At 41.1% G+C, this 18,456-nt stretch overlaps 1 protein-coding gene across 6 annotated transcripts in view; it reads right to left on the bottom strand.

Moving 5' to 3' along the window:
• Nucleotides 1-7,017: 7,017 nt before the first annotated feature.
• DIP2C (DIP2 acetate--CoA ligase C (putative)) overlaps nucleotides 7,018-18,456 on the bottom strand; it is a 292,787-nt gene continuing 281,348 nt past the window's right edge. For all 6 annotated transcript variants that reach the window (XM_090143116.1, XM_090143115.1, XM_090143117.1 and 3 more), the window contains 5 exons: nucleotides 17,746-17,803; nucleotides 16,629-16,703; nucleotides 15,277-15,451; nucleotides 13,954-14,077; nucleotides 7,018-9,616 (listed from right to left, as the gene is read on the bottom strand). In XM_090143116.1, the coding sequence (XP_089999242.1) occupies nucleotides 9,364-9,616; nucleotides 13,954-14,077; nucleotides 15,277-15,451; nucleotides 16,629-16,703; nucleotides 17,746-17,803 (685 nt within the window). In that variant the 3' untranslated portion in view covers nucleotides 7,018-9,363. The remainder of the gene's footprint in view (nucleotides 9,617-13,953; nucleotides 14,078-15,276; nucleotides 15,452-16,628; nucleotides 16,704-17,745; nucleotides 17,804-18,456) is intronic.

Raw genomic sequence — 18,456 nt, 5'->3', positions numbered from 1 at the left:
GCCTGTTGAAGTCAGCAGCCCTCAAGGGCTGTGTCCATCAAGTGTTGGTTTTAATGCCTGCTTCTACGTGACTGCAGCTTGTAGCCCCACTTTGGTCTCGCCCATGGCCCCATCTGCCCCTCACACAACCCAGTAACTGCCATGAGCCTGTGCCCAGGCTGGGTGGAATAAGGTAATTGTACCCAGAGGTAGGATTACTGACTTCCTGGTAAACAAAATTTACCCCACAGATCACCACACAGCCCCAGTGGTGCGGTGCCTGCAGCCCCCAGCAGGAGGGGCATTTGGGGGAAGGATTGTCCTGGAGCTCTGTCATGGCGTCAGGGCAGCAGGAGGGATGCTGGGAAGCAATTTCCCCGTGTCTCTATGTGGGAATCAGTACCTGGTTAGAGCTGCTTGTCCTAGGAAAATAATCAATGTATAGTTTATATATTTAAAATCTCTTTTATTATTTTGCTATCCAAAGTTTTCTGTTCTTACATGAGTCATCGTGTTTTACCCAAGAGTGCAAGTGTTTTTCATTCAGCTCGCTAAAACTTGGTTCAATACAAATAACTAGCATAGCTCACATATTGCAAATTAATCATTTATACCGAAGTAAACCAACAAAATGGGATCAGGAAAAGGCAGTGGCCCTCTCCCAGTTGCCCTTGCCAGCCTCTGGGCCCAGCACCAGCAGCCCAGCAGCAAGATCCCCTGTGCAACGCTGCAGCAGTGAGTGGGGCTTGCTCAAAGGCATTATTTCTCTTCTTATTGGTGTTTTTCCATTATTATTCTTTTTACTCTGGCTCTTTATTTTACATAAGGATTTTTTTTTGCCTCCCGCGTCCTTTAGGTGGAGTGATCAGCCCAGCTCAGGGCTTGTTTGCTTTTCCAGCTCTTCAGTGAGAATGTAAAATGTGTTTGGGATTTGTTACCGGTAGTTAGGGCTACCCAGCCAATTTTAGCCTCACAGAATGCACATATGCAAGCTGTACATATGCTTTCCAAATGCTTTCATTAATCAAATTATGGAGAAGTATGAAAACCAGAAAGGCCCTTACTTCATTGTTTCACGTTAAGGAAATTCAATTGCAAGTGGAAAGGAGCATCCATTTGAGAAAAAAGTTTAGTGTTTATTTCAAGTAGGAGATGTTTAAATCTAACATAAAAGATTAAAAACAAAAAACAAAAACAAAAAAAAACATGAAACAACACCACACCAAACTAAACTACCTTGGACCTTCCAAAACCACATGGAAAAAAAAAGCCTCTTTTTTTTTTTTTTTTTTAATGAAACAGATTTACAAAAGCCAAAAGGATTTTAGGAGTACTTTATACACTGCTCCTTCAAAAAGAGCTGCTGGGCTGCCGGAAGCTCCAAACTGGAAAATCAGAAGAGGAGAACCCAGAGCAAACCCAGAGAACAGGAATTTCTGCTGGCTCTGCCACTGCCTGGGGCTGATGGCCAAGAGCTGAGAAATCACTAAAGGCAAATAATGATGGATGGGCTGAAATTAAACACAGGGGCTGCTGTGCAGATAATTTTCACATAAAAGAAGACGAATAATTAAAGATGATACAGAAGAAAGGCTGAGGACTCGGGGAGGGAGGGAGCACGTGCCGTACCAGAAGGGCAGGATGCGTGTGTGCTCGCACAGCCACTGGCCAGCTGCTGTTAGCTGCCGGGCAGTGGAAGCTGAGCTGGTGTAAAGCTTCCACGAGAGCAGGATTTGCCCCAGAGAGGTACCTAAAAATAGCCCTGAATTCTGTGCAGTTGAGCTGGGTGTGCGACATGCTTTGGTGGTGCTTGGGAAAGGACTCCTGCCGCAGAAAGCAATGCCTATTAATAAAGTCGAAGCGCTATTTAAAAAGATGAGAATTCTTTTTTTTTTTTTTTTTTTTTTTTCTGACTATGTTGTTGATGGGAAATGTGCCTTCTGCTGGCAGCTGGCTGCCCCAAGGACAGCATGGAGCAATGCACAGCCTTGGGCCCTGCCTTGCTTGTAGGCCACAGCAGGGGATGTGCATTCATCCCTCATAAAGGGCCTCCAAGGCGATCACTGGCCTCTCTGCAGACACTGAGTGAATGGGGCGCATATCTGAGTCCCCCCAGGACTTCCCCTGACCCCACAGACACTGCCTGGCCCACCAAGGCCTGGTGCCACGGGTTCAGCACAGCTCTACCAGCACCAAGCGGCGATGCAGGCTCCTCCAACAAAATCACAGCCAAAATGCTGCCTTGTTCTCCTCATGCACTAGGGCAGCAATTTCTTTGGCTGACACAACACTTGATCGGGCTACAGAGCCTTTCTCTGAGTTTCACACGTCTGTAAAGCCCACGAGTGCCAGAAGCCTTTTATTTCTCCTGAAGAAAGGGAAGCTCAGTGGGTCAGTAATGCAATTGCTCATCAGTTCCCTGCAGCCACCAGACCCAGCAGTGCTCCAGCTCTGCGCTCCCAGCACTGACAGCTACTGCAGGGCTGCTGGCAGAGCCCTCAGAGCCACTGGCCTCTAGCATAGCATATGGGGTCACTCTCCATACTGAATGCCACACAGAGATGCAACCAATCTACGAATCTCCTCCAGTCCATCTTCCCCTCCCTCCCACCTGCTGGAACCCTTCCTTGGGGCAGCAAAGCAGAACCTAGAGGGTCCCAGCCTGCAGCAATCCTAAAAAATAATTCTTAGAAAGGTCTGAATTTTGAATTAGAAAATCACTTTTGGAGGTTGGGGCTCAGCTCCTCAGAGCAGGAATTTTTGTAATGTTTTTATGGTGGTTTGAACCCCCACAGCTCATTGACTGATGAGCCCTGTGAGCTCAGGAAGCCGGGGAGACTGTCACCAAAGGGTGGTGCTGGGGCTGAAATTCAGTGTGTGTCAGCAGAAGGAAAAGAAAAAGGAGGAGGAGGAGGATCATTTTGTTTTGCTTCCTGTCCAGAATCTGCAAGAAGGATGGCTGGTGGTTTCATACACTGGCAAATGTGCCATGAAACTTCTAACAGAACCATTTTACAACAGCATGACAGTCACTGGGGAACACAGAGCTCAGCAGTGGAGCTGGAGATACCCATCAGAGCATCTTTGAGCATCTTTTCCATGGGTAGCTCTGTAGCCTGTACTACAGAGTTCACTAGGGCTGACTGCACAAAAAGTGCAGAACCAGAACCAAACCAGTAACAATGGGATTTTGAAGGAGACGCTGTTTGTTCTGACATTCTTTTATCATCCGCTTTTTATTTTTTCTTAGCAACCTCTTTATCCACCATTCAGTCGACTCAATTCTGTGTTCAGGATTGTTTCTGTATGAGGCCACTCACAAAGGGCAAGAGAGGTTTTACAAAGGATTTTCTTGTTGCAAACACTGCCCGGATGGAATTTCAGCTGTTTTTTTGCCATTTATTGAACTTGCTTATTGCATGGTTGCATTCTCCACTCTTACAGGTTATGTGCAACCCTGAGATGCTCATGTACTGTGGGCACTGTTCCTGCTGACTTGCTTGCTTTCTCCAACACTTACACCATGTCACATCTCTCTTGGGCTGACAAACTGCATCCTGTCTGTGCAGCCCCCCCACAGATGTGCCAGCTGTGACGTGCTGGTGATATAAATGACTCCATCAGATATAAGGAAAGTGAAATGAAAGCACTCACATCTGCGTGCACACACAGCAAAATTGCAATCCCACTTTGTGGTGAGGCTGCAACCTGCTATGCAGCCACTTAGCAAGGAAGTATTTTAGCAAAAATTTTGTTTAGGGAAATCTAGTTTTGTTTGAAAATTTTCAAAATTGAGTGATCCTTAATAGTCGTCTTACTATGGTTGAAAACAGCAGTTAAAAGCACTTGTTGTGCTAAAAGGCTGAGATAAAATACCTAAAGCCTTTAAGTTGAAAAGAGAATATTGCCGAGTCCACACTTCATCTGCTCTTTACTTTCTTTAACTACTAAATGAGGGGGAAGAGAAGGACTGAATGGAAGCATTCAGGTGGATGTCCTGAGGATCTCCATCACTGCTTCTGTGGTGCCCTGTGCTGGGCCTCTTCTGCAGCATGGCCGCAGAGCATCCTGCAGGAACAGGCCCTGCATGCTGGTGTCCATGGGCACCTCAGCAGGTATCTGGGCTGGGGAGAGAAGCACGAATGCAAAAACCCATTTTCGCTGAGCATTTGCTTCCTCGCTTGTGCCTTTTTCCTGACACAGATCTGTTTTTTTAGATTCCTGAACCTGTTGGGTTGCAATAAACTCAGTTCTACATGTTGTCTATTTTCCTAATTCCATCCATCTCCTCTCCTTGGTCTCAAAAACTCTTGGCTGAGTTCTACACATCATCGCTCATCCGAGTCCCCACATGGAACCTCCCTGACTGGAAATGATCTCAGTGAGCACATCAAAATGTTGGCACCTCAGATTAGGTATCTAAATCCAGCAGGCTCTGTGCTCCACTCCCCATGATAATGGTGTGATAGTTAGATAGTGTGTTTGCAGTAGAAGCTTCTAATATCCAAGTATATGCCCTTAGTAAAACTTACAACCTTCTTACAGAACAGCTGCATCAGTTGCTTTTCACACTAAGCTGCAGCAAATATTTTGCTTAAAAGCAGAAACTGGAGTGTTCTGGCTAATCCAAGATAAGGTACATCTGCAGGGTAGGCCTAGCACAGGACAAAACAATTGTGACATCTTAACCTCCAGCACAGGATGGAACAAACATGATAACTGTAATCTCTAGAACAAATGCAGTAACCTTACAAAATACTGCCCTTCTCCAGAAAGAATACAAGATAACTTTAACAACAACAGGTTGGTAATAGACCTAATATGGAAATATTCCTTAGTAGCTATGTGAGGAAGGTTGTGAGCCTGGGATGCTGAACCAGGGAGTAACTAGGAGAGTTGATAATGTGCATTGGGAGAAGGGCTATATAATGGGATGCATTCCACTGGCAAGGCACATGTTAACTTAGTAATAAGTTACATTGTTCTATTTTCATAGCCCTACTACATATTTTTGTTGTTGAGACTCTACCTGCTTTTACGTGTTACAGCACCATTTCCCAAAATGATTTTTAAATTGCATACTCAAAACATTTGGACCCTTTAAAAATCCTAATCACCATTATAAAAAAAAAAAAAAAAAAAAAAAGCAACAAAACCTTTTTTTTTAAGTAAAACTCTCACTAAAATGGGTTCTGCAACCACTAGCTGCCCTGCCATCCTCCTCTCACCCCCATCCTGCCCCTGCCCTCCCACTTACTGCTATGGGTGTGTGGGACCTGTATGGGCACAGTGGATGAACCCCACTGCCCGGCCCTGTGCTCCTCCCATACCATCCTTGTGAGGGTAACCCCAGCTCTGCCCCTCGCTGCCATCACCCCTCGTGGAGCCATGAGTGGGCTGAGTCTACATTTGTTCTTGTAACCTGTAGGGATTTGGATAAAAGGAAAAAATCTTTCACAGTGAGGGTGGTGAGGCTCTGGAACAGGTTGCCCAGAGATGTTTTTGATGCCATGTCCCTGCAGACTTTCAAGGCAAGGCTGGATCAGGCCCCGGGCAACCTGATGTAGCTGTGGTGTTCCTGTTCACTGCAGGAGAGTTGGGCTAGACGGCCCTCAGAGGTCCCTTCCAACTCTAAGGGTTCTATGATTCTCCTGAGCTATCCAAAATTGGGCCACTGGAAATTGGATTCTGTACCCTCAGCTTTTCAGAAAGGCAAGCTGAGAAACAGGGAGTCTGAATCTTACCCTCTGAAATGCCATCTTGAAAGTGAGGGTAGGACCAAACCTGTTGGAAGCTATGAACCAGAGGAGCCCCCAAATCACGTTATTTTTGGAAAAGGCCAATGGAAATCAGCAGATCACAATTCTCCATGCTCGTGTCTGGCCAGCCAAAGCTGACAGAGATGTTGAAGCCCACATATGACAAACAGCTGCCGGGTATTTGCACTGGCTGAAAGCTCAAGCAGAGATGCAGCACCTGCTCAGTGACTGAAGTGTCTGATCCGCGCTGTGCCGGCAGCAAGACCTTGCAACAAAAGTGATGTGACAAATCTGAGGAGTTTTACAGTACTAATGCTTGTTATTGCTTCTCACAAAATGTTACCAAGCTTACAATAATCTTTACACTTTCAGCAAAAATGTGAACAGTATATTTGAATATATTAAAAAGAATTAAAAAAACATTTCACAAAAACATTTGTTGCCATATGAAAGTCTTTCAGCAATAAATGCCCACACCAGTATTTAAACATTGTTAAAAGTATAATGATTTGTACTAATAAATTATGCAACAAGAGAGGTAAACAAAATAAAATTACAGTATAGCTCTCAGTGTTCCTCCACCGAGCTCACGCAGCTCTGGGAAGCTCAGTTTTAGATGACTAATTAAGAAACTGATATTTTCAGAGCAACAAAAATAAAAGCTTTTATTTGTTCATTTGAATATAAAACAGGCGTTATCACAGATGTACAAAGCGTACTGGTGGTTTAACATACAAGAAGGTTGCTGTCCTTTGCACATAAAAATTTTTGTTTGAAACTGTGATTGGCTGAGTTACATGAATTTCTCTAACCAGTCACCACACTCTATGAAATAACGCTGCTAACATTCAACTGATAAAAGGGACAGTCTTCCCTTGGGTAAAGTGTCAAGCAGGATTAAATATATATAATAAACAAGCACCATGAGGAATCTGCTCCTGTTTGATTAGTTTTGTGTTTCAATGTTCATTGTGTACCCTCTGTTTTGTGCATGTGCATCAAGTTGATTACATGGTTTTGTCTGACTTCAAAAGCACAAGGTCACAAGACAAACATCTTATACATTCTCATGAATGGTTTATCTACAGTACAATTTCTAATACAGAACAATCCTTCTTTATTGCTCAGTCTGATGGTGCTTAAATGTTTCCTGCCTTTTGCTTGCACAACAAAACCAGAAACTCGGTTTCTCATTTCTCTATACTCAGAATTTAACAACCACAGATGACAGGTTGCAGAAGAGAGCTGTTATTAACTGCGCTTCACAACTGCATTGCAGTTCTTTTTTTTTTTCTCTATTAATGCGAAGTTGACTTTGTGAGGGTTAAAGTGATGCCTTAAATGACAGCTAAATTTGTTTTGCAGTACTGAGATCAGCAGTAGCAGGACTCCACAAGTTAGTTTGCACACTGCAATTATGTTTGTAGTCAATCGACATCTCGTCTGAAACCTTACGGCGACTTGCCATTAGGAACAGACTTTATTCTTTTTAAAGGGAGCAGAAAATGAATTTGGCAAAATAGAGGATGGTCTTCAGAGCATGAATAGGGCTATTCACAGGACAGTGGTGTCTGAATAGATGGTCTGAAATAAAACAAGTCTGACATGGTAAGATGCTCTGTACTGTACATGCAGACCGAAACGTCCCTACCTTTTAACAAGATTTCAAACACTCAGCATTGAGACTCAGAAGCCAAACAAAACTATTGTTAGCAGGGGTCCATCTCTTGTCCAGCGTTCTGCAAAGGCAGACCAAATACGTACGCCCCTTGGATGTGATATAAACGTGGTTACATTTGCCCTGCAACAATCTTAGTCATGCATATCCGGTAATGAGAGCCAGCACACGGACGTCATTTTGGACAATGAGAAAAGCACTCTTGGACTGCAGCTGGTAAATCCCACTCTCGATCACAAACAGGTCAATTCAGGTACAACCACATGAAGGAACGGGAAAGTTTTTAAAAAAGGGTTGTGGAGTGCAGGGAAGACAACAGAACCGGGAAATCAAACCTCTCCTTTATCCAAAGGTAGTAAAATGAAGGCAGCTGTGATGCATGTTTTCCTACTCTTCGCCCACTGATGGATGACCTCAGGTCAGAGACCCCGGACTCCGCTCTTTAAACAGGCAGTTCGGTTCCTCTGATGTTATAATTGGTTTAGGGACTAGTTAGCAGATGCACGATTCGTGTTGGCTTGGCTGTAGTGACTGTACGCTCCTCTCCATTAGGAATAAATTAAAGACCATTGAAACAATCATTTTATGTAAATGTAAACTGGATGCCTTGGCCACTGAGCTATGTGTCCTAGCTGAGAGGCAAACTGATAACTCTGTGCAAATAACCCCAAAACGTTTCATTATAGCAATAAAAACACCAACTAAAACAATGAAAAAATTGTGCAACAAAGTTCTGCAGCTAGACAACAGTGCTACTCCTCAACCTGCCTTTTCTAAGTCTAACAAGTGTATGCACATGCCAGCACGAATATTTATTGTTGCCTCCATGGCAAAGAAAAAAAAATTCTTGTAGTGCATTTTTAGTTTTAAATTCATTCACTGCCTCAAAGGCAGCAATAATTCCACTTGCTGGTATCTAGAGGATTCTTTTAGACAGGGATACTCTAGCAATCCAGGATTGCTTTGTTCAAAAAATTTGTGAGTAACATTTGATTATCTACAGTGGGAGACACCATGCAAGTGACAAGTACTGCATTTTAAACTTTAAAATCTTTTTGTCATTAGTGAATTTATATTTCATATATATATATTTGATGTGATACTATCCACTCAAGATAATACAACACTTTGTTTTTATATTAGCAAACATTTCAAGAGTTTAATATTCTTGAATGTTTTTTCTCTTTTATACTTCTAAAGAGATCAAAATAAATTAAACGTTTTGTACATAATTACAGAAGAAGTAGTTAACTTATTTTATCTTTTTCGTTTAGTACAAAGATATTTGCAAGTTCGTCGCCGAAATACACCTTATTTATAAATTTCTTCCATTCTAACGCTAACAGCCAAGGCTCTTTGGCCTCTGTGCTTTCGGCATCTCTGCCAGAAAGCTGCTAGATTTCTAATGGAAAGGTGCTGCTTTGGGTATTCTCCTCGTACCACTACATAATTTCCTAAGATGTGGGACCTAAAATGGCTTAAGTTAGCAACAGGTCTGTGTTCATCAGCTTTTTATGACACATTAAAACAAATGAAGAAAACGACTCTTTGTATTAGTCTGCAAATTGTTTTAAAAGAATCCATTCGGAGGGCAGAATAATAATAAAAAAATCTACTTCAGCTTACTTAATGTCAAATACAAAGCCACATTTACTCAGAAAGCAGTATTGTCCAATAAGCAAAAAAAAAAAAAAAAAAAGAGTTTTCAATGGGCTTTTCCACCAAACCGAAGGGCCTTACCCCAGAGTCCTTCTTTTCTAAAATTTAGTGGTAAAGAAAAAATTTCACATTTCATTTCCTGCCAATCGTGACTGCTTTGAAAAGTCATAATAGAAACAGTTTCATTCTGATGAGTGTCAGCATCTTATCTGCACTTTTTTTTTTTAGTGGACACCAAAAAATTTTATACATCTATAGTAAAGTCCATGGAAGCTTTAAGGTACAAGACTACATGTTGTAGGCCACATAGATGGGATCTAGCTGGTCTGCCAAAAATCCATCTCGTAGGTGCATACGTTGTTTCTCTCCACGGGAGTTGATAGGAATTACACCAATGTCCACCACCACCACCACCCCTACAATCAGGTAGTGCTCCTCCAGGACCACGTTGGTGACCAAAGGAACCAGGTCCAAAGCTTCCTGCTCCGATCCATCCAGCTCAACTACAACGACCAATAAATTTGTCCAGGTAAACACCGCACTGGAATCAAAGAAAAAAAAAGTATTAGGGATTTTTGTTTGTTTGTTTTTGTTTTTTTCCACCTTAATTACTGCTTGTTTTAACTGCGTGCTTAGGCACAGAACCTAAGTGACAAGAGAGAAGGTGTTACAGGCAGGGCAGAAAACCAGTCCGATGAGCTTTCTCTTTGACATCACTGCAACAATAAGATGTGGGCCACACTTGGCAGAATCTTGAGTCTCATCCTTGCCTGCTGTGTATGGGGACGGCAGGAAGTAGCACAGCTCCCTCTGAAGCCAGCAAGCTGTCGCATCACTGCTGTGCTCACGAAGGCAGGCAGCGTGTGGGTGGAAGTTTTTATCTGGGTTTTTCTGAAGAGCAGCCCAGAGGAGCAAAGGAGGTTAAAAGAGAAGACAGGGATACAACGCCGTAAGGAAAAGAGCTCCACCTGGAAGATAAACTTTGCCTAAGAAGGGGCTTTTGCTGGGTGCTGTGCCGGCATGGGACGTGCCTTCTGCACTGGGCTGGCTGTCTGCCAGGCCGGTCACAGCTCAGTACTGAAGAGCTCAGATTCTTCTGGATCAATTGGTTTATGCAGAAACCATCTGCTTTATATCAGTCATGTTTTATTTCTGGTGGGCTTAAAGGGACTGGAGTTTTTACATCCCTTATTAACAGGTGAGATGGTGAAAGAAATATCATTATCATCAATGTCTCTTCTTTACTGATAGAACTTTGTATGACCCCAATATTTTGGCTAAGCCCTTGAAACAAACAGATAAATTCTGTTTTCTGCTACTGGGCATCTTTCCTTTGTCCTTCCACCATGGTGGCTGGGAGGGTACAGAAGTCTGGTGTGTTCTCTCCATCCCTTTCCCCTTTTCTCAAATTTCTTCAAAGCACCTGAAGTCTTACAGAAGGTCAGCAGGACTGAGGATCCACAAAGGGCAGTCTCATTCAGGCACATGTTTAAGATATCAGCAGCGGTTATTTCTTGTTCTATCTTTTTCTGTAGCAAAAATAATTATAATTTACACTTTAACTCATATAACAAATTCTGTAGTCTATCCTCTTTTACCTTAAAAAATCAGAGGATAATTTTCCAGAACTGTCTTGAGTGTAAGCACCTGAAAGTAAGAATATATCATGTATCTAAGGTGAATTCAAGAGAGCTATTTATACTAAGGCCAATCCTTGACTGAGACAGAAGTGCACTATTTTGGTCTATTAAAATTCTGAATATCCTTGTATGTTGGAAACACATCTTACTTTGCCCAAAAGTTAGTAATGTTCTAAGTTGATGCTTAGAATAGATTTTAAAATTAAAATACATATTTCATTTTCAGATCCTGCTAAAGTACAGTTTGATTGAATTTTTATGTGCCTATGTGCTTATTGATCTGGAAAACTAATGGGCATTCAAAGTAAGGTTGTTTTTTGACTCAGTGCTGCTATTAAATGAATTTTAATTTGTAACTATGCTTTCACACGAGCGCTAGCAAGCCACACAAGCATCTGAGTTAATATTGCCTATGTTTTAACAAAAAAGCTTGGGAGGTTTAATTAAAATATTAGAAAGCAGTTGAAACCATTCCTTAAGCCAACTGTTACTTGTTACTTGGGAAAGCAACCAATGGAAAGATTCAGCAGCAGGTCCCTAAAACACAGCTCTGGAGAAGTTGGTTTGTCTAGAGTTCAAAAGACTGGTTCCAAAAACCTTCATGAAGCTATGAAGGTGCTTTTAATTCCAAGTATCACTGACACTCCTAAGAAGGTATCAATTTAAAACTTATTTCACTTGTCATGATTCCAACTCAGTGGTGACCACTGTAGATACCAAGAAATATTGTCCTTTATGTTTCCATCAGCTGAGATGGATTTACACTGCTTGGTGCAGTTATACATCACAACAGAGAAGGACTGTGTGCTTGTTACACACTGAGGCAGAGAAGGTCCAAAGGCATAGGTTGTGCTATTAAAATCTCTTAAGAAAAAAGAATAATACTAAATGATCTTTAAATCATATACTCAATAACAGAAGCTGCACAGCAAGAATCAAGTGTCAGTCAAGAAGTCTGTGCTTTCCTCAGTAGCGTCACACGTTACAGAAGGAGCACATTTCTTTGAAGCTGGGGCTATTTTTATTACTTGTTGACTGGTGTATGGGAACTGCTGAGTCACGGCCTGAACCTCTGATTAGTCACCTGAGGCGAGCAATGAGTCAGCCCTGGGAGCACAGGTGAAAGCAATTCACCTGTGCTGCAGGAAGGGGTGGAGCCTGGCTCCACCTCTCCTAGACCCATTTAAGAGCTGACTACCAGTAGGGAAGGATCTCTCTCTCCTTGGAAGATCCACTCCACTGGAGTTTCCTGAGTGAGCCCATGGCATGGGTAAGCCTCCTATTTATTCTCTTTGTCTTGCTGTGCCTAACTCTCTTGCTTATTTCATTATTATAACATCTTCATATTATTAAATTATATAATATTCCTTTATATAATTTTCATTGATTATACAACTGGGTATGCCCAGTACCTTTTGTTTGCAATAGGTATCAATGCAGTTCAATTCTTAATGGGTCACTGTAACTTGAAACAACCATGGTGTCTAACAAAACCAGACTCACATCCCAACCCAAACAAAAGCATATATACAAGGAAAGACTGAATATTATTTTGTCTAAGGGTGTTCCCAAAGACAAGAGAAGGACCTCAAGGAGAAGCTGAAAGAAAAGCTGAGTGAGAAAAGCCAAGGTCAGGACAATGACTAAGACAGAAAACTCCATACTGGCAACTTCTCTCTTTGAACATCTGTTTTTTTGAAGGACCACTTCAGAAAAACATCCAAATCACCACCAAGTTCTCCTCCTTGAGGAAAAAACAACCTAACAAATATCAGAGTTTCTCTTTGAGCAGAGGTTAGTAATAGCATCACATAATGCTTTCTGAAATTTTGCCTGTGGTCTAAGAATTATTTGCATGTACTTCTATTTTCTTGAAGAAATCTAACAGCCTTTCTCTTTGATTTTCCCAGCCTACACCAACCCTTCCTGAGCTGTCCCTATACCACTCAAGATTTCCATGGTAATAGAAGGGAACGATGGAAAGGGATTCACAAACAGCTCTCAGTGATATTGAGAAAAGGAATACAATTTAAGCCTTTTTTGCCACTGAAATTGGTGATGATCACCTCTGCAGTATGTTATGGCTGCTTCTTTCAGTCCCCCAGGAGGACACAAACTTCTGACAGTAGGTACACCTGAACACATGGATTTTGAATCTGTGGCCATCTATAATAGAGTTTGCCTGAATAGTTTTCCATCCACTCTTGATAAGAATACAATACATCTGAAAGGAGCATTTCATGACATCCTTTGTGGGTTTGTACTGGTTCTCTACGAGAACCCAGAATCCTCTACCCTTGTCAGGGCCAGCACAGCAAGGTGATGATTATGTTGCAGGGAGACTGCTATCAGGTAAAACCCCAGATACAGTCAACCAAGCAATTAACTGCCTTCATTATAACAGATGTTGGAGAAAAAGGCGAGTAATTGTGACTGAAGAAACCAGTACGGTTGCTATGCTTCTTTACTGCTTCAGGCCACACAAGACTAAAAAGAAAAATGGAGAGTCATGTCCTGTATTAGCTGACTTGCTCTGAGATTTTTGATTTGGTCGAAAGAAGAAGGGCTGAGCTGAGGTTAGGTCAGACTGAAACAACTATCTGATTCAGTCCTCTGATGCAAAAATAATGAAAAGCAATTTGGCCTCAAGTCGGCCTTGTGAAATCATTACCTGCTGTGTGCATTTGATGATGTGATACATTGATTAAGACAACATTGTTATTAACTCATTGATTTACTGCTTCAATTTCCATTGTGACCTTGATTTGATCACTACTTGATTTATTAATGACCAATTCAAAAGTAACATTGCGTTCACTAATAATGCTTATTAGTGTGTTCATTTATTTTAAGTGTCTGCTTGCTTACTCCTTCTAATAAGAGCACTTGTAAAGCTTGAGTTCATACCAAGCTTTTTTTCCTTGTTAGAGCAGGAAACATCCACTGACCTACCTGAGAGCTGTTTGCTTCTCTCAAACTGAAAGTTTAATCTTTCACTTTTATTTCAGAACACACCAAAAAAAAAAAAGTATTGAATGATGTTAACAGAAAACAATCCTTTCTGATTAAATTTGTTCATGAAAAGTTTCATCCTAAAGGCATATTTACCACTGGGTAATAAATCCTGTGACCATCCTGACAGATCATTTTCTGGATCAATTGCAATATCCAAGCAAAACCCCAGATAATATAGATATTCCAGCTTTATATAAGAGACATAGAGTTATATAACCCTTACCATTCAGTGATGCTCTTGTGTGCTCTAATTACAGAGGTCTCAATATCGATTGGATGATACCTCATCCCTCGTAACTCCATGGCTTCATCTAATGCACCCACAACATAAAGTGCATCATGGCGTTCTGGTTGTAAGGGGGAAAGAAAAAAATTAATGACTGTTCTCCAGAGCATCAAATTACAACAACAATCACATTAATAAACAAGGAAAATGCATATAACAAAAATGATCCTTGAATTTCTGATCCCTCTGACTGATGGTCCTTGAATTTCTGATCCCTCTGACTGATTTTCAAACTAATAAGCATTCTTCATCACTGAAATGTAGCAGAAAGCAGAAGAAAGGAATGCAGATTCACTATTCACATCTGAAGAAGAGAAAGATATAAGTCTTTACCCAAGTACAGTGGGACAAGTTCCTTTTGTCCTTACGGTGGATGTAACAGAAAAAAATTATTCTTTTCAAGGCAAATTTCTAAGCAGACAACAGATTCTTGTTCTTCTCTCTTTGCTTTCAAAGACTTAACCCTAACAGTATGGAATATGTTGTTCCAGCAGCCTTGAGAAGGTCAGTACTGATGCTTTATGTTGTATTACAGAAGTTTTCATCAATTAGAAATATGTGCAGCATGTTAGATAGTAAATTGCTCATTAAGACAAATGACAAGTTCTGAGGAGTAATCCTCTTGTAATATGCATTTTTATTGACTAAAGAAATAAATGAGGCTGAAATGAGGCTTTTTAAAAGATATCAGGCTGATAATAAAAGCTTACACATCATCCTTAAAGGAAATCATGTTTGCTAATAGACTTAAAAGCAGATAACTGGTTCTTTTTATATTAACTCAGAGAGTTGCATGGTGGTAATCACAAATGATAGAATCACAGAATGGCTTGGGCTGAAAGGGACCTTAAAGATCATCCAGTCCCATCATGGGCTCATTGCCACCCAGCAGATCAGGCTGCCCAGGGTCCAATCCAGTCCGGCCTTGAATGAAGGATGAATGAAGGATCCAAGGATAAAGCATCCACAATTTCTCTAGGCAACCTGTTCTGCTGCCTCACCACCCTATGAGCAAAGAATTTCTTCCTAACACCTAACCTAAATTTTCCCTCTTTTAGTTTAAAGCCATTCTCCCTTCTCCTGTCATTATCGGACTTTGTAATGTTGGTCTTTGTTTTATTTTTGTATTATCTTAACATGCTTTTTTGCAGTTCTAGTAGCTACATTGACAGAAACAGCCAGATAACAGGCCATGAGACACAACCAACATAATCTAAATTATATGCACAGACCAATGGCAGACAAGGAGAAAAGCCTTACCTCCATTTGCATCTGTAAGCTCTGTTCTTCGCAGGAACCCCAGATAGCCAGTCCGAGCCCAAATAGTTTGTGTGTCTCCAAAGCTGAGTCTTGAATTAAAATGATCTGATTGCAAAGATTCATCTCCATATATGGTAAAGTACCCACTGGCATTGTGAGTGCTGTGAACCCATATCTAAGTTAAAAGCAATTATACTGGTATTAATTAAAGCAGCTTTCCAGAATTAAGCATTATTGAAAATTCTTGATGCAAATCTTTTCAGTCATAGCTAGATAATACACGTAACACGAAATAATGCCTTTTAACACTGTTCCTAGCCACTTGTATGCACAGTCAAAACCCAAATCTGACCTCATTGAAGTCAAAGTGCAGAGCTAAGCTGTGCTAGTCCACGGGAATGCAGGAGTCATGTTGTGGGGACACTCTCCCTGCAGCTTTCCAGCCCCAGACCTGCACAGACCCCTGCAATTGTCATTGTTCTGAGCTCTGCCTGAGCTGTGGTAATTCTCAGATTCCGTTTGTAAACATACTGCTCTTCCATAGTCCCCCTGAGCCTGGTTCAGTGTATTTGATCCAGCTGGACATCGTCAGTGAACACAAAACAGACAGATACCTCCCACAGCACCAGTGCAGTGGGAAAGGTTACAACATTTGAAATGGAGTTTGCATTATTTTAAAGGGAGAGGCCAGGGACCTTCACATGTGGAGAAGGGTTCATTTCAGCTAACTCAAGACATCATGGAGATATTCACAATTTCGTAGTGATGAAATCTTAAAAATGAATCTCACAAATCAGATTGCAATCTTAATTATGACTATGCAAATCCCTCATTTTGTTAATTAGATCTTTTAATTGCTCTTTGAAAATAACATTTTAAGTTTTTTTCTCTCTAGAAATTTAAAAATAAATTGGAAAAACACATAGCCTTGCTCAACTCAGCTAATGAGAGTACTGCGGTGCACTGAAGCACAATGACTATAAAGAGGATAACACTGAAACCCCTCTAGCTGAAATTAGACTAATCAATAAACTTATTTTTTTTCATTAAAGTTTTCATTAGAATTACTCAAGCATCAAGTAGAAAATGTAGTTAGAGAAAGCAGATTGTTTTCAAATTATTTAATAGACTTGAGCTATTATTAGCATTTATCAAGCGTGCCGATAACAATTTTAATACAGATACAAATATCACTCTACACACTTCATACACAATCAAGATCTCCATCATTTACGTTTTTTTAACCTAGCATTTAATAAGATGCATGATAGGAAACCACTGGCAAATATTTTGATAGCTTTACCCCTGAGATTCAGTTCCAAGTGTGCAAAGGTGAAGTCTTCATGACTCACCTCACCAAGATGAGAATCTCCTAAGGGTCCCTTAGTTTCTGGATTAGCAATAATGATACGTACTCCAGGCAGGATCTATTGAAAGAACACATGAAGCAATGAGAAAGTAGGTACTTATACAATCATAAGCTGAATATTCTTCCCCCAGAAAACCTTCACAACAAACCTGAAGGCATCCTTAAAAAGCTGAAGTAGACATACTGAATAAAAAATTGAAATAGTCAATTGATGTAATAAATCTAGATATCTGGGAAATGCTAAAAAAAAACCTCTTATCTTTGTAAAAGCTGCTCCATCACTTGTCAAAAGTCAAATATTGATCTACAAAATGAACAGGGAAAAAAAAAATCCTCAAAAATCCTACCAAACAGCTCCAAGTCTCTCTGACTGTACATGCCAGAATGGAAAAAACCCACCCTATTCAAATGAAAGTTTGGTCTGAAGCAAAGAAGAAGCCCTATAGGCAGCACATAATCTCTTAAGAACAAGACCCTTGACACTGACTCCATGTAACAGGCATTCAAATACTGCAGAGGTGGACAGATGCTAAAACCTAAAATAGCACAGGGAGCATCCTCTGAAATGAACATTTGCAAAGATATAATTAGACTGCTTTAGACGAGCACGGAGAGAGCCAAGGGCAGGCTGTGAGTGGGGGCTGCCCCAATGGCTGAGCGTAGTGGCTCCATCCCCTCCGCCTCGCATAGGCAGGGCACGCTTGGCAGCACACCTCAGTCACTGGCAGGTGGCCAGGCTGTGTGCCCTACACAGAGCTGAGCACGGCACCGGTGTCTGCATGTGCCGCTGCTGGGCCCCCTGGCCTGCCCACACTGGGATGCTGTACCCCTCTATCGATGGACAGAAGCCTACAAGTAAAACGTTGGCGCTGAGACTTTGCTAAAGGCACATGTGTGGCACATCTGTAGGATGAGATACAGCTTCTGAGTAATGAATCAGGCCCTGCTGCTGGGACTCCAGAAGCAAAGAAAGGCCTTTGGCCTGCACAGCTGATGTAGCCTTCTGGAGAGCTGTGTTCGCTTGAAAAATGAAGAGACATGGAAATGCACTGAAAACATTTACTATAAGGGAGATGTTTAAATCTTCTCTCAGTACTTACTTTTCCCGACTCCATGAGGGGCAGACTATGCGGAGATCCTCTTTCTACTAAACGAACTCTGTAAAATACATGTGAAAATAATACGGATAGTAGATGGTTGCGTTTATTTGCTTTCCATTGACATATATTTCTAGAGGGAATGGCTGATGGTCACAGAGATTAATGCTATTTTTGGAACTGATGAAGCTTATATCCTCTAAAACATCCTGAGGCCCAACATTTAATTTTTGGCAAAACTTACAGCTTGGAAAATAATGAAAAAAAGATGGCTACAAACATTTTCTTAAACACTAAATTCTTCCAATATAATTGGTGCCTTTTATTTATTTTGATAGACTTTTGTAAATGGAATTCCAAGCACAAAATTATTCCCAACAAAAGGGATCTAAAGCATTGATTTTCCACAAGAACATCATAAATGTCAGAGCACAGAAACAAAAGCATGTGAGCTGAGTGAGCAACCACATTCCATGAGTGGGTAATGGTTGAAATCAAAGTCATCCCTAAAGAGCCCATAACCACAACTCGGACTGAAATCTGCCTTAGCAATCTTTTGATTATTTTCAGTGGACAGTGTTTAATAAACATTTTAGTAACAACAACAAAAAAAACCATTAAATGAAAAATGCTATTACTGTTGAGGTCAGACCCTTACTGACTGCGACACTCTGGTCTGCTCTCTTCCTTTCTTAGATAACTCATTTTCCCACT

This window comes from Phasianus colchicus, chromosome 6 (genome assembly GCF_987193195.1).
Source record: "Phasianus colchicus chromosome 6, bPhaCol1.hap1.1, whole genome shotgun sequence".
NCBI classification, from domain to species: domain Eukaryota; kingdom Metazoa; phylum Chordata; class Aves; order Galliformes; family Phasianidae; genus Phasianus; species Phasianus colchicus.
The sequence above is the reverse complement of the archived record's forward strand: the minus strand, read 5'-3'. Positions and strand labels throughout refer to the sequence as shown.